Source organism: Suricata suricatta, chromosome 4 (assembly GCF_006229205.1).
Source record: "Suricata suricatta isolate VVHF042 chromosome 4, meerkat_22Aug2017_6uvM2_HiC, whole genome shotgun sequence".
Lineage (NCBI taxonomy): Eukaryota > Metazoa > Chordata > Mammalia > Carnivora > Herpestidae > Suricata > Suricata suricatta.
In genome coordinates this window covers 72,166,618-72,182,156 of record NC_043703.1, presented here as the reverse complement: position 1 = coordinate 72,182,156, position 15,539 = coordinate 72,166,618, and the positions used below count along the sequence as shown (strand labels likewise).

The window sequence follows — 15,539 nt, the reverse complement described above, 5'->3', positions numbered from 1 at the left end:
ATGAGTATTCACCTCCTCTCACTGCAATTTTTCTGAAGGTATCTCAAAATTTCAAAGAGTTTAAAATCCACCTTAAAAATAGAAACAAACAAAAGGACGAGCTCAAGCTGACAGAAACTAATAAAAACAAGCTCAAATTTACTAACAGAATCATGGGCACTTCATACAATACTTAGACTCTACCAGTTTTCAGTAAAATAAATAAGAAAAAAATTATACTTACAAAGCCAGTCTTTCCCCTTGGGGAAACAAAAAGCCACTTTTGACCAATTGTTCCCTACATATACATATACTGTATATTATTATAAGCTTCTTCAGAGAAGCAAAACATTATTTGTCTTCCTGACACTGGATTCTAGTCATCTGTTCGCCTTTACATCAGGAAGGCAACTGCAAGTGTTGGGCCCAAATGTAGTTCTGGTTTACGCTGGAAACGACCATCGAGCACTCCTGCTGTGTAAGTTCGGCATGGGCAAACGTACGCAGTGCGTTCAGGATCATCTCCCGAAGCGATCGATACAACCTAGCACAGGTTCCTATTCTTTCTCCCGCACCCCCAAGGAGTCCAAACCATCACTGGTGCAACGAATAAAGAGAAAATGCGTGTCAATTACCGGAAGGCGGTTCCGAGAGAGGAGCTGCTGTGTCTGATCTCACTTCCTGGCTGTGTGGAACTGCGCGGACGGCATGATACCTGAGCAAATAAATCAACTACCATGATAGGAAAAGCGTGTTAAACCCACAGTCTTTGCTTTATTGTGTGCAAAGTGTGCTACTGCCCCCTGAGCTTCCTGCATTTCTCTTTTCTTGAAAAATCAGTGCTTGATCCTTTCCGAAATAACCAGAGAAGAAATGAGGCAGAAAGCATCTCTTCATCACGGTCCCCCTCAGTCCCGAGACTGATAGAAAAGGATGTAACCAGACTCAGAGTTCTTTGAGAGTTCAGATGTCAACCCGTAGAATTCTTCAATAGCTTGTGCGTCTATTTTCTGCAGGGCAAAATGTAAACGTTAGTACAGAAGTGAGCTCTCTGAACTGCTCCAATCCAGCAAAACCTTCCACAGTTCTTAGAATCGGGTCTTACACTCAGTCTCTAAAACAGCTCTGCACGGTAAGAAGAGCTTAAATTAAAAAGACTGATGGTGCCGAGTATTGGTGAGGACATGAAGCAAACGGGACCTGCAGACCCCAGCTGGTAGGAATGCAAAATGGCACAGAGACTCTGGGCGAATGTTGAACATTGTCTTCTACAGTGGAACACACAACCACCCTGTGATCCAGCAATTCTATTCCCAGGTAACAGAATCTCTACCTGGACCATAAGAAACCACAATTCCCAATCATTCGGGACCTACAAAAATGGCAATTTCATATGGTCCAACCAACCTAACATACACCCAAGAAAAATGAGGGCATGCGTCTAGCAAGACTTACACGAGGGTAACCGAGGCAGTTTTATTTCAGTAATAGAGGAAAAGGCAAGTTTCTAACCTGTTCTGTTCTTACAATGGGAAATTACTCAGCCATAACAAAGAAAACACTATCTTGGCAACAGGAATAAACTGCTAGATGCAATGAGTGAAAAAGGCAGACACAAACTAAGTCATACTGGAGGAGTCCATTTATATTCAAACAGAGGCAAAACGATAATAATAAAAGTCAATACAGCGGGTGAAGGGGACAGTGGATAGAAGGGAGGAAAGCTGTGAGGACATGAGGACTGACCAGATGAGGGTGAGGAGGCTCACCGGGGTGCTGAACACGTGCTCCGTCTTGATCTGGACACCGGCTACAGTGTATGTATGTGCATGTAAAGAGGTGCACGTGCACATTCATGTAAAAATGGAAGTTGTTAAGATTTGTTCACGTTACATATATCTCAGTATTTTTTTCAACCTCATTTTTTTTTTTTTAACAATGAAAGCGTTTTTTGGTGTTTTTTTTTTTTTTTAAACTAGCTCTGTGGTCGAAAGCTTTTGCTTTACCCTAAGCATTTTAAAGGTATGGACAATTTAAAGGAATCAGACAATCTGAAGACCTCAACAGCTGCCTAATATCATCACCTGTCATATGAATGAGAGGCTGGGAGAAAAAAGAGAAGAGTGAAATATACTTCGAAGAAAAATAAGAAATGCAGGGAACCACTTACTTCTACAATGTCGTCATCAAACAACAACCAAAAATCATGACTCTTAACTATTGCGATGTAATGTCCTCGATTGGGGCCGCTAAAACAAAGAGGAAGAAACGTCAATTTTACACAAGGTTTATTAGCATCATTCCCCCATGCCCTAGGTTTCTTGTGCTAGAAATCGGAATAACTGAGACTGATAGAAGCACCCCTGCCCTACCCTTGCCCTGAGCACCGAGCTACGCTGACGTGAGCCGGCGCTCTATTTTAACATCGATTAGCACCCTGAGAGGCATGATCAGTATCCTATTTATACCAAGTTACACTATTCAAATTACTTGTCTTTGTAATAACTTTTAAATATTATTTTTAAAGTACTTTTCCCATTTGCTTCTACAAAAGATGTAAATACATTTCTCTAGCATTTTGGGGGATGGGGGGGTCATGGCCTGAGTTAAACTTCTCTTTGGAGAAGTTTTTCTCTTGAGGAAAGGTATCATGTGGTAGTTAAAAAAGCAAAGATATCAAATCTACAGTTCTGAAATCAATCAAGTTTGACCTTCAATCAAGTTTGACCTTCATAAATTTTCTTAAAAACAAATGACATTTTGGGGTGCCCAGGTGGCTCAGTTGGTTAAGCATCCGACTTCAGCTCAGGTGATGATCTTGTGGTTTGTGAGTTTGCGCCCTGCATCGAGCTCTGTGCTGACAGCTCGGAGTCTGAAACCTGCTTCTGATTCCGTGTCTCCCTCTCTCCCTCTATGCCCACCCCTCCTCCCCCCATATGCTCTCTCTCTCTCTCTCAAAAATAAACATTAAAAATAAATAAAAATTAAAAACAAATGACGTTTAGTTAGTATTATTAGTGCTATCTTTAAGCACCTAGATCTTAGCACCATTATTAGCATTGCCTCCGCATCTCATTTTAAACAAATCTGGAATTAAGAAATCTAAAAATGCAAAAAAATGCATGTGGGACTACTACTTTAAAAAATATATCCTTTGCTTTATAAAAGACATGGCGAAGATTTTAACCTCTCCCAGTTTAAGGATGATTCATTATACAAGCTTCTACATAATTCTTCATTAAATTATAATTCCACTGTAATTATTATATTATAGGCTTTGAGAGAAGTTTCCACATGAAGTACTGTTAATTTGAATGTTATCTTAGAAGTGACAACAGGAGGTATTAGACTAAGCAGCTGCAGTGCCCCCTGGGGTCAGCCCCTCTGACCTGGTTGGGGGTGCCGGGTACCCGAGGTGAAAACATGACGCCAACAAGAGGACTGCTCTTTCTCCACAGACGAAAACCCCTCAGAACTATTTTTGAAGAAGGCTTTTAATTCTAAAGCAAATTTTGAAATAAAAACTCACATAAGCATATTTTCCCCATTTCTCTGGTGGTTCATCCTAAGAATCTTGGGTTTATAGTAAGAGGCTAAGAAATTTTTTTTAATGTTTTAAGGTCGTGAAAATGAAGAAAGAATCACAGAAAGGCTGAGGACAGAGGCTGAGAGGGAAGGAGGTGGGCGAGGGACCCAAAAAGCCAGGCATTAGGCAACTTGGCTTTTTCCCCTTGGCAAACAGGTATTTTGGAGCACAAGAGACAGAAGTCATTTACAGAAACTAGTATGAGGACGAAGGGCTGAGGCTAATACACTTACACCCAGGAAGGCTGTTTATTAGGGATTTGCATCCTAAACACACAACACGCTCACTTCAGTAGGTATGAATGCCTACCGTGTGCAAATAACTGTTGATTTCTGTGGGGATTAGAAAGACTCCAACACTTCCTGCCTGAAGACACTCGTCAGGATAGCAGATTAACTCTCCAAAAACACAGTACAAGGCAAAACAGAATAGAAAATCAGAGCTGCAGGGGTAGTGATATGGCCAGACCTCATCCAGTGAGAGGAGGTAGGAGGGAGAGGGCTGAGCAATCAAGGAAAGTTGGTCCTAGCGGAGCCGGGGCCTGAGACAGGCTGAAAGGACCACACTTAACAATTCCGCAGGCACCCGTTAGACATCTTCTATGCGCCGGACGTTCAGGAAAGAGGACGCTTCCGCTGAACAGGCAGCTGAACAGGCACAGACTTGCTAAGAGTGAGTGTCCTCAACAGTTAAGGATGTAGGCCCAGGAAACCCTCTATGCTCTCATAGGAAAACAGAACTACAAACAAATCTGAGAATAAATAAAAAAGATTTTTAAATGTGGTTAATCTTTTTTTATTTATTTTGAGAGAAAGAGAGCGCGAGCAGGGGAGGGGCAGAGAGAAAGGGAGGCAGAATCCCACACTGACAGTGCAGAGCCTGACTTGAGGCTTGAACCCACAAACCATGAGGTCATGACCTGAGCTGAAATCCAAAGTCAGATGCTCTTTTTTTAATGTTTTATTTATTTTTGATACAGAGAGAGACAGAGCACGAGAGGGGGAGGGGTAGAGAGAGAAGGAGACACAGAACCGGAAGCAGGCTCCAGGCTCTGAGCTAGCTGTCAGCACAGAGTCTGACGCGGGGCTCGAACCCACAAATGTGAGATCATGACCTGAGCCAAAGCCAGAGGCTTAACCGACTGAGCTACCCAGGCGCCTTCAAAGTCAGATGCTCTGAATGAGCCACTCAGGCATCCCAAATGCAGTTGATCTTTTGCTAGTGGACAAATTATTTCCCATTTTATGAACTGCCTGTTCTCTTAAGGAAACAGATAAACTGATAAACAGAACACAAGAGAAAGCAGGAAGTTATGGCTGGCACTACCCATCCAGCAGCTGTGTGAAGGCAGAGGCATAGGACCCAATAGAATATTTCAGTATACAAAAGTTTAAGGAGGAAGTGGTAAATGCCCTGTATCTGCAACATCGGTCTTGCAGTCAACCTTTCCTGACAGGACAACCCTAAAGGCCAAAGAGCGTCTGGCACATCTACGCTGGGACCACCCGGAATGCCGCCCACGGATGCAGTTACTAACCTTCCACAGTGAACCACCACGGCAACAAGGTCGTACATTCGGTCAGGATTGGTTGCATCGCCGGAGGTGTTAAATAGACGAAGTTCTAAAGGAAAAACTACCCGGTAAGACAGTTTTGTGTATCGATGAAGCTGATCCATGTACTTAAACCTCTTCAGGTGTAGAGCTAGAATCATGGGCAGTATTTTAACTTTCATCCTATTCAAATAAACATGGAAACAAAAGTTCATTAAAGACGTTCGCACCATGTCCTTAAAAGAACCATCTAACATCAGGATTCCGTTACCAAACAATTAATAGTTTTAACAGCCCAGCACTGCCAAGTTTTGCCTATTTCTACCAATTACTTTTCTATTGGCAAAGCAACATTCTGAACATCTTCAGACTATTCCACCCTGCCCATCATCAACAAACCACATAAATCTAACTCATGCTCGATATGGCTTCACGACAGATGGAATGGCATTAGTCCGCTGCTAAGATATCCTTATTCTGAAATACAGGTCCCTAAAGAATGGTGGAGGAAAAACCAGGTCCTTGGAGCTGCTAACTCCTCTGGATGCGAGTGGAGACTGAAATCCATCTGTTCTATCAGTCTGTATAATTCAATGACAGAGTGACACAATGAGAAAAGCATTAAAGACTATTCGTGAAAGGTGTTTGCTGGAGATAAGGAATAACTCCGTGTTAAGAATAACGACTATGCGTATCCTACGAAGGGAGTAAAATAACCTGCAAACTTAGGGTTAAGGTTTTTACTGTAGAACACCAGCTATCTTCCCCACTCTAAATAATCTTTATTATGCCCTTAAATGTCACTTCTCCGTGACACGTCTCTGCACTCACTCCTAACCATTGCCTTCTGTTCTTGAAGGCTCCGCTCAAGTGCTATCCATGCCCCCCTAGCACAAGTAAGCACTCTCTTAAATCCCCCATCGGCACTTTCTAGATTCACTCTATGTAGGTACAGTTTATGACACCATAAAATATTTAGATGACTATGGGTCTTTCTCTTTGAGGGTCTAAAAAATCTTGGCAGGTAGAAATCTTTTTTTTTTTTTTTTCATTTTATTTCTCTATCGAGCAACATGCCTGGCACATGACAGATACGTGACGAATGTTGCAGAACTGAATTCTGTGTGTGTCCAATGAAGCAAAACACTTCATAATTAAAAAACGATATTTACTAAGCCACTGCCTCTAATGAAGTGGGGGAAAAAAATAATTCTGTAGCATTACACTCAATCTGCATCCTATAGCTCTTAAATGTGGTAGGCAGCTTATAATTCTGGAAACATTTACATTCTACCCTGGCTTTGAAAAATATGAGCATGAATAAACATAAACAGATATTCATTCCTGGAAAGACATCTAAAGCCATTGCCCCTGTAATCCTGAAAAACATTCGCTTCTAGAGTTATTTTAGATCGTGAAAAACTGAAAATCCTAGAGACAGGCATGCGACTGAGATATTGCGGGCTCAGTTCCAGACGACCACAGTAAAGTTGGCATTGCAATAAAGCTAACGAAATGACATTTTTGGTTTCCCAGTGCATATAAAAGTCAGGTTTACAGAATACTCTATCTATTAAATGTGTGATACCATTGTGTCCAAAAAAAAAAATGCAGATACCCTAATTAAAAAATACTTCATTGCTTAAAAAATGCAAACTGTCATCTAAACCTTCAGTGAGTCATAATCTCTTCGCTGGGGAAGGGTCTTGGCTCACTGTCGATGGCTACTGACTGATCTGGGTAGTGGGTGACTAAGGTTGCTGGGGTGGCTGCGGCACTTTCGTAAAAGACAGTGAAGTCTGCCGCAATGACAGGCTCTTCCTTTCGTGAACAATTTCTCCATAGCTTGCGATGCTGTGTGAGAGCATTTCACCCACGGAACTTTCCCCAAAATTAGAACCAGTCTTTTCAAACCCTGCTATTGCTTTATCTACTAAATGTATATAATATTCCACATCCTTAGTTGTCATTTCAGCAATCTTCACAGCATCTTCCCCAGGAGCAGTTTCCGTCTCGAAAAACCACACTCCTGGCTCAGCCGTGAGACGCAGTCCTCACGGATTAGCGTCCATCACGAGATCACGGCAATGCCGTCCGCCTTCAGGCCCCATTTCCGGTTCTGGTTCTCTCGCTGTTTCCACCACATCTGCCATGACTGCCTCCACGGACGTCCTCACCCCCCAAAGTCATCCCCGGGGGTGGGAATCAGCTTCTGCCAAACGCCTGCAAATGCTGGTATTTTGAGCTCTTCCCATTGTTCTTATGGCTTCCCATTTCCAGGAGGGATTTAATGGGCTTCCTCTGATGGATCTGGGCACCTACACCCTTCTGAAATGTATTTGTTAAAATATAAGACTCGAAAGTCAGAAGGACTCCTTGATCCATGGGCCGTGGAATGGAAGTGGTGTCAGAAGGCATGAAAACATTCATCTCTGTGCATGACGTCCATCAGAGCTAGAGCTCCTGGGTGACTGGGCGGCGTTATCAGTGAATGACTAACAATATTTGAAAGGAATCTTTCCTCCCCCCTCACACTCACCCCAGGCAGAAGGTTTCCACAGTGGACTTCAAATATTCAGTAGACCGTGTTGTAGACAGATGTGCTATCACCCAGGCCTTGTTCCATTTACAGAGCAGAGTGGATTTCGCCTAATTCTGAAGGGCCCCAGCATTTTCACAAAGGCCAATGAGCATTAGCTTTGAGTCACCAGCTCATTAGCCCCCGACAAGAGACTCAGCCTATCCTCTGAGTGTCCGAAGCCAGGCACTGCCTTCTCTCTAGGTGAGGGCACACACTGCTTTTCCCAGACAGCTGCTCTGTCTACACTGAACCACCTTCATGAGTGATATGAGCCAGCCCTTCTGGAGAACGTGCTGCAGTTTCTACGTCCGCACTTGCTGCCCACCTTGTACTTTCATGTTATGGAAACGGCCTCTTTCCTTATCCCTCCCCTCCCCCCGCAGCTTCACATTTTTCTTCTGCAGCTTCCTCACCTCTCTCAGTCTTCATAGAATGAAGAGAATTTTAGGGCCTTGCTCCACATTAGACTTGGGCTTAAGGGAATGTTGTGGCCAGTTTGCTCTTCTGTCCAGACCACTCACGCTTGCTCCGTATCAGAAATAAAACTGCTTCATGTTCTGGTCATTTGTGTGTTCTCTGGAGGAGCACTTTTAATGTCCTTAGAGAACTTTTTTCCTTCGCACGCACAGCTTGGCTGCTGTTCGGCACAAAAGACCTCGCTTCTGGTCTGTCTCAGCGGTCCACATGCCTTCCTCACTTCATCATTTCTAGCTTTGGATTCAAAGTGAGAGATCTGTGACTCGTCCTTTCACGGGTGCACTGAGGGGCCACTGAAGGGTTGTCCAGAGGACAGGAAAAGAGGTGGGGAATGGTCAGTAGATAGAGCACACACAACATTCATCAAGGAAGCCCATCATCTTGTAAGGGCGTGGTTTGTGCCTCCCCCAAACAATTACAACAGTGAAATCAAAGATCACAGATCACAGATCATTATGCCAAACATAATAATAAGAAGAAAGTATGAAATATTGTAGGAATTACCAAAATATGACACAGAGACACAAAGTCAGCAAATGCTGTTGGAAAAAGGGCATCAACAGACTTACTCGAAGCAGCGATGCCATAAACCTTCAATGTGTTAAAAAAAAAAAAACACCTCAGTGTAATAAAGCAAAGCACAATAAAATGAGGTATGCCTGCACCTGCCTTCAGGAAACTCTTTCATAAAAGAGGGAATGATCACCAACTCATTTTTGAGACCAGCCTAAACCCCACATCAAAACCTGACAACAGTATTACAAAATTCCAGACCAATAATATCCCTCATGATATTTCAAAGATGTGAATGAAAATCAACAAAACATTAGCAAATTGAATCCAGCAGCACATAAATCTCGCTTGGTGATGATAGTTATACTGAATGAAATGATGTTTTTTCCCCTAGTTCTTTCTAAATAAAGACCAGGAACTTGTAAGAATGGAAAGAGTCCTTTATATTCCTAAATTAACAAAGTAACCGTAAATTTGTAAGGAGCATTTAAAAATACTAGTATAGCATATTTCTCCTCCTGAAGGAACTCATCCTCGCCTCAACTTAAATTTTCCGGAATTTTAGACTTCTACAGAAAACTTATCAACAATGTGGTTCAAAAAAATTTTTTTTAATGCTTGTTTATTTTAGAGACCGAGAGACAGAGCACAAGCAGGGGAAGGGGCAGAGAGAGACGGAGACACAGAACCAGAAGCAGGCTCCAGCCTGATACAGGGCTCGAACCCATGAACCATGAGATCATGACCTGAGCCGAAGTCAGACACTTAACCGATGGAATCACCCAGGTGCCCCCAAAAGTGTGATTTTTGAAAACAAACATGTCCTCTTCCAACCTAATCAACATTATTCTGGACTAGGAATGAGCTGACTACAGGTATCATTTTCTTAGCAAAAGAGCACTGCCCTTGTTGTAGACCAGGTTACAAACTCGATGCCCACAGCGGCCACCATAAGAAGGGACAGTGGGAGCCCAGTGATAAGCAGGCACATCTTCCCACCCCGGGGTCCTAACCCCCAGAACCAGACTCTGACGGAAGAAGGCAAGTGCCCGAGATGTGTCAAAAAACGTGCTCTGTGTGCTGCGTGCGATAGGCCAAGGAAGGGGACGGGCCAGCTGAGGGCTAGGTGTCAGGAAGGCTCCCACGGAGTGCAGTGTGGCTTGGTCCCGCAGGGAGACCCCTGTGATTTCTCTGGACCGCAGCAAGGTAGTTGGGCTTTCACACGCTCTTCTCCCCCTGCTGGTCAGAGGTCACAGGGCAAAGAAACTCCCAGAAGCTCCGCTCTGCAGTAGCCCATGAGGAGTGCTGTGGAGGAGGGCCGGAGTGGAGGCCTGAAAGCAGTGGGGGTGGCGGAGAACAGCAAGGTCTAGACTGCTCCCGACCAGAATGACGGCTACTCTGCAGCAGACCATGGACAGCGCCATGGACCCGGGTTCCCATCCCAGCTCGGCCTGCGGTTCTGACAGCCTGTCTGTGAGGTCAAATTCCCCATTTGTATAAACGACCAGCCAACGGCACTCAGATACAGCCTCTACCCCGCCAGCACATGAGCAGAAGAAAACAGAACTGCGCTGGCCCAGAAGTCTTGCCTGCACAGAAGGACGCCCTCATTGGACAGACACAGACCTCCACATTCGCACGCACAGTCACATCAACAAGGCCTCACTAGGGAAGGTGCGGCTGAGTGTAAGGAAACAGAAGGCATGACTAGACGTGAGGAGGACACACCAGATGACTGAGTTGGAAGCACTGAGAAGAGAGTCTCACATGACGCAGCCTGGCCTCTGACCTCTAGCGCTGGTCATCGTGGAGGCAGGGCGGTGGGTAGGGGACATCTAGGGTGCCTCGACCAGAGTGGGAGAGTACTGAGAGCTATCCAGAGATGCTCCTGGGTGGGCATCTGGATAGCATCAAACGACACAGAAGGACCTAGGCAACTAGAAACACAGGCCAGATTCAAGAGGATTCAAATGGGGAAGGGGGAGGGGCTGCTACAGTCTGAACACTTGTGTCCTCCCAAAACTATGTTCAAAACCTAATACCCCACGTGATGGTACTGGAGGTGGGGCCTCTGGGAGGTGCTCAGGTCACGAGGGCAGAGCCCTCACACATGGCATTAGTGTCCTTATAAGAGACCCTGGAGAGCTTGAAGTCTTTCCACCATGTGAGGCAGCATTCGCTATGAGCCAGGAAGAGGGCCCTCACCAGAACACAACGTGCTGGTGCTGTCATTTTGGACTGCCAGCCTCCAGAATGCGGATGAAAATAAATCTCTGCTATTTACAATCCAGCCAGTCTATGGAATTCTGTTAGAGCAGCCTCAACAGACTAAGACTGGGTGGCTGGGGGTGTGCATGACAGGTAAACAGTCCCTACTCCACTCCTGACATGATACTAACTGTGACTGGCACCTGCACACAGAGGAAAATGACAGGGATCCAGTTATGAAAACCAAGCCGATGGAAAGAACTTGACCTTAGGAACAGGAGGAACCTCAATTACTAGATCAAGGTAGACAGAGACAGGCAGTGGCCACAACAACTAGATGCGGGTGACCTGGGCCCCACACGAGCCTTCCTCAATGCTGCATACAGATTGCAGTGGGCCTGGGAGTGGCTACGCTAAAGGTGGCATAAAGGCAGAGTACAGAGAGCGAAGAGGTGAAGGATGTGCAGCGGAGAGCCAGTCAGGCCGGCTCAGCTCCCCAATGGCATCAGATCCCGCTCTAAGAGAGGAGTGATAGGCGAGAGCTCCTTAAAATCTCAAGCTGAGAACAGGAAAACAGCACCTAAAACAAAGCCATGAAATCCTCTCATTCCAGGTCCCCGGGTTCATCACTTCGCTTTTTCCCTATGCTTTTATACTCTCACCAGGTAACAGCATATGACTGTTTCATCCATGTTTATCAACCTGCGGTTTTTCCTGGGCTGTGCTATACAGGGGTGCTATATAAAAGGAGTCAATGTGCAGATGAATTCTGTATAAAGCTAGCTAAAAAGATAAAGGTCTTCAATTCTGCGGGTCTTCTCAATATGAAGCATGGATAAACAAAGAAGAGGACATTTTATTACACAGCCAATTCATTGGATCATGGAATTTATGGCAACATTTCCAGAAATTGATCTTTGCTGTTCCAACATTGAAACCTTTGGTTTTGAAGAAGACACTGTCTTTACATTAATACAAATACAGATTACAAATGCAAGCCAAATCATACGCATTTTTCTATTGTGGTAAAAAACATAAACATTACCATCTTAACTCCTCTAAAAATTTTTTTTAATGTTTATTTATTTTTGAGAGACACAGACAGCATGAGCAGGGGAGGGTCAGAGAGAGAGGGAGACACAGAATCAGAAGCAGGCTCCAGGTTCTGAGCTGTCAGCACAGAGCCTGATGTGGGGCTCGAACCCAGGAACCGTGAGATCAAGACCTGAGCCGAAGTCGGACGCTCAACCGACTGAGCCACCCAGGTGCCCCTTTAACCCCTCTTAAATATAAGGCATAACAGGAATCCCTATACACACATTGCTATGCAAGAAATCTCCAGAACTTTTTCATTTTACAAACTGAAACTCTATACCCACTGAGTAACAACACTCTTTATCCCTTCCCACAGACCCTGACAACCACCATTTTATTCCATTTCTAAGACTGTGACTACTTTAGATTCCTCATATAATTGGAATCATAAAGAATTTGCCTTTTTGTGATCAGGTTACTTCACTTAACATAGTATGTTCAAGATTCATCTCTGTTATAGATGACAAGACTTCCTTCTTAAGGCTGAATAATACCCCCATTTTATGTTCTTCTGCGTTTTCTGTATCCGCTCATCTGCGGACGGCCATTTAAGTTGTTTCCACCTCTTGGTTACTGGGAACGCTGCAGCAAGAAACACAGGAGTGCACATATCTCTTTGATACCATTTTCAATCCTTTGGGATATATATCTAGAAGTAGGAATGCTAGGTCACAAGCTAATTCTATTTTCAATATTTTGAGGACCCTCCATACTGTCTTCCAAGGCAGCTACACCACTTTACATTCCTGCCAATTGTGTACGAGGCTCCAATTTCTCCACATCGCTGCCAACACTTATTTTCTCAGTTCTGATAGTGACCACCCTACCTGGTGTGAAGGGATAACTCACTGATTTGCATTTGCCTGATGATCAGCTGTAGTTGAGTATCTTTTCATATGCTTTTTGGCCATTTGTTTGTCTTGTTTGAAGAAATGTTTACTCAAGTTCTTTGCTGATTTTTGTTGCTGAGCAGTAGGAGTAGCAATAGGAGTTCTTTGTTTCTTTATGTATTTTGTTTGGGTTATTAACCTCTTATCATATACTGGTTTTCAAATATTTTCTCCAATTCGTGCCTTTTCTCTCCATTTATTGGCTGTGTTATGTATACACTTTTAAGTCTGACAGAGTCCCATTTGTCTATTTTTGCCTTGGTTACTTGTGCTTTTGGTGTCATATTCAAGAAATCATTGCCACCTTCAATGTCATGAAGATTTTCCCCTATGTTTTCTTTGAGGAGTTTTATAATTTCAGGTGTTTTGTTTAGTCTTTAACCCACTTTGAATTAAGTTTTGTACATGGTGTAAGGTGAGGTTTAGCACATGGATATCTAGTGGTCCCAAAACACTTGCTGAAGAGACTGTACATTCCCTATTTTTGTACTGTGTAGCCTTGGCACACTTGTAGATCATTTGTCCCAGGTGAGGGTTTATTTCTGGGCTCTCTGTTCTGTTGCACTGATCTACATGTCCGTCTGTATCCCAGTCCATGTTGTTTTAATTACTGTAGCTTTGTAATAGATTTTGAAGTCGGAAGTGTGAGGCCACCAGCTCTGTTTTTCTTTTAAGATTGTTTTGGCTTTAAGAATCCTTTAAGATTTCCCATATGAATTCTGGATGGTTTTTTGTTCTCCTATTTTATCAAAAACTGTTACTGAGATTTTTATAGAGATGAAACTGAACCTGTAGACGACTCTGGGTAATATGACCATTTTAGCAGTTTATTAAGTCTTCCAATCAGGATATCTTTTCCATTCATTTGCGTGTATCTTCTTTCATTTCTTTCTGTAATATTTTACAGTTTTCAGTGTACAAGTCTTTAGCCCCCTTGGTTAAATTAATTTCTAAGTATTTTATTCTTTTTGATACCATTGCAAATGGGATTATTTTGTTAATTTTCTTTTCAGATTATTCACTGTTAGGGTACAGAAATGCAACTGGTTTTTACATGTTGATTTTTTATCTGCACATCTGCTGAATTTATTAGTTCTAACAAGTTTTTTGGGGGGGGTTGTTGTTCTTTAATCTTTAAGGTTTTCTGTCCATAAGATCATGTTATCTCTAAACAGAGATAATTTGCCTTCTTCCGTTCCCCATCTGGATGCCTTTTATTTTTTTTCTTGCCTAACTGCTCTGGCTAGGATTTCTAATACTATGTTGAGTAAAAGTAGCAAGACGAAGCATCCTTGTCTTGTTCCTGATCCTAGAGAAAAAGCTCTTAGTTTTTTACCACTGGGTATGATGTTAGCATTCTTTAATAAGAATCTGTATATCCAACACAATCTCATTCTCTTATTCAGAGACTAGAAACTATACACTTTCAGAGCTGGTAGATGTCAACTAACCCAAGTGAGACCCAAAAAGATTCAAGGAGATTTACTCAACGTTACAACGCAAGTTATCAGAAGGGCTGACACCAGATACCTTAGAAGAAAATAGTTTCTGTACTGCTATCTTTCTGTAAACTTACATACAATTTATCCTACAGGAATACTCTAAAAACTGTGTGAAAATGTGTGTCTGTTGGCGGGCACACACATAAAAAATAAGTAGGTTCATCAAAGCAGTCTAACAGTGAAAAACGGAATAATCTAAGCTCTCAGATTTAGAGAACTGGTAGAATATGGGACACTCGTGCAAAAAGTCTATGGAGCACCTCTTAAGAATGATGTAAAAGTATACTTTCAGTGACATGTTTGTAATTTATTAAGTGAAACAAGTTACAAAACCGCATATGAAATTTTGATTCCATTTCATGCATTACATGTGTGCATATATACACACTTCAAAAATCTAGGATACACAAAAATGTTAACAATGCTTTCATGATTCTTAACTGATATATACTTATCTATATTTTCTAATTTCTTCACAGAGTATATATATATCCCCCATGTATATTAATTTAAAAAACCTAATATTAAATAATATATTAAAATCTCATGGGTGTCTTCAAAACAAACAGGCTGAGTTTGTACACCATGTTTAATTGCTCACGTATATGGCTATTTGTCATTGTGCATCAAGACCAGCTGGGCTCACAGATGGGCCTTCCTCCATGCAGCCAAAGAAGTTCACGAGTTGGATTCCTCTCAGTTCCATTCAGCCCTTGACTCTATCTTCCTTAACCAAAAGTCTTAGGCACCTTCTACATTTTCAGGATTAATCTAATCCATCAACCCCCAAACTTAGGGGAGGTACCCCAATCATCTTCCCTCACAGAAGAGAACAATGAGTAATCTGCTTTGATTACCTATGTCCACCACCTAAAACACCTCCCTTCCTAATAAATGTATCTGTGCCCAAAATAAAAGCAAAAATCTAAGTTCTTCTTTTCATGAACATTTCCGTTCAACCATCAGTTGGGGCCATACAGGGCAGACATCTGTGCAGGCAGAGGAGAGGAAAGCCCGAGCGGAGAAGAGCATGTGTGTGTGACAGAGAACTGTGTGTGTGGTGGGGGCTTGGGAGGAGAGGACCGGTTACCCAGAGGATCACTGAACAATTAAATAAATATAGAAGGATAACGGGAACCAATTTTTACTTTCAGAA

The 15,539-nt window shown here is 42.9% G+C and overlaps 1 protein-coding gene across 3 annotated transcripts in view; it reads right to left on the bottom strand.

The window, feature by feature from the left end:
* The window catches only part of USP12 (ubiquitin specific peptidase 12), a 91,432-nt gene that overhangs the window by 46,880 nt on the left and 29,013 nt on the right, over positions 1–15,539 (bottom strand). For 2 of the 3 annotated variants that reach the window (XM_029936920.1, XM_029936922.1), the window contains 2 exons: positions 5,103–5,300; positions 2,150–2,228 (listed from right to left, as the gene is read on the bottom strand). In XM_029936920.1, coding sequence (XP_029792780.1) covers positions 2,150–2,228; positions 5,103–5,300 — 277 coding nt within the window. Of the gene's footprint in view, positions 1–614; positions 990–2,149; positions 2,229–5,102; positions 5,301–15,539 lie in introns of all 3 variants that reach the window. The other variant, XR_003907723.1, reaches the window with a different exon arrangement.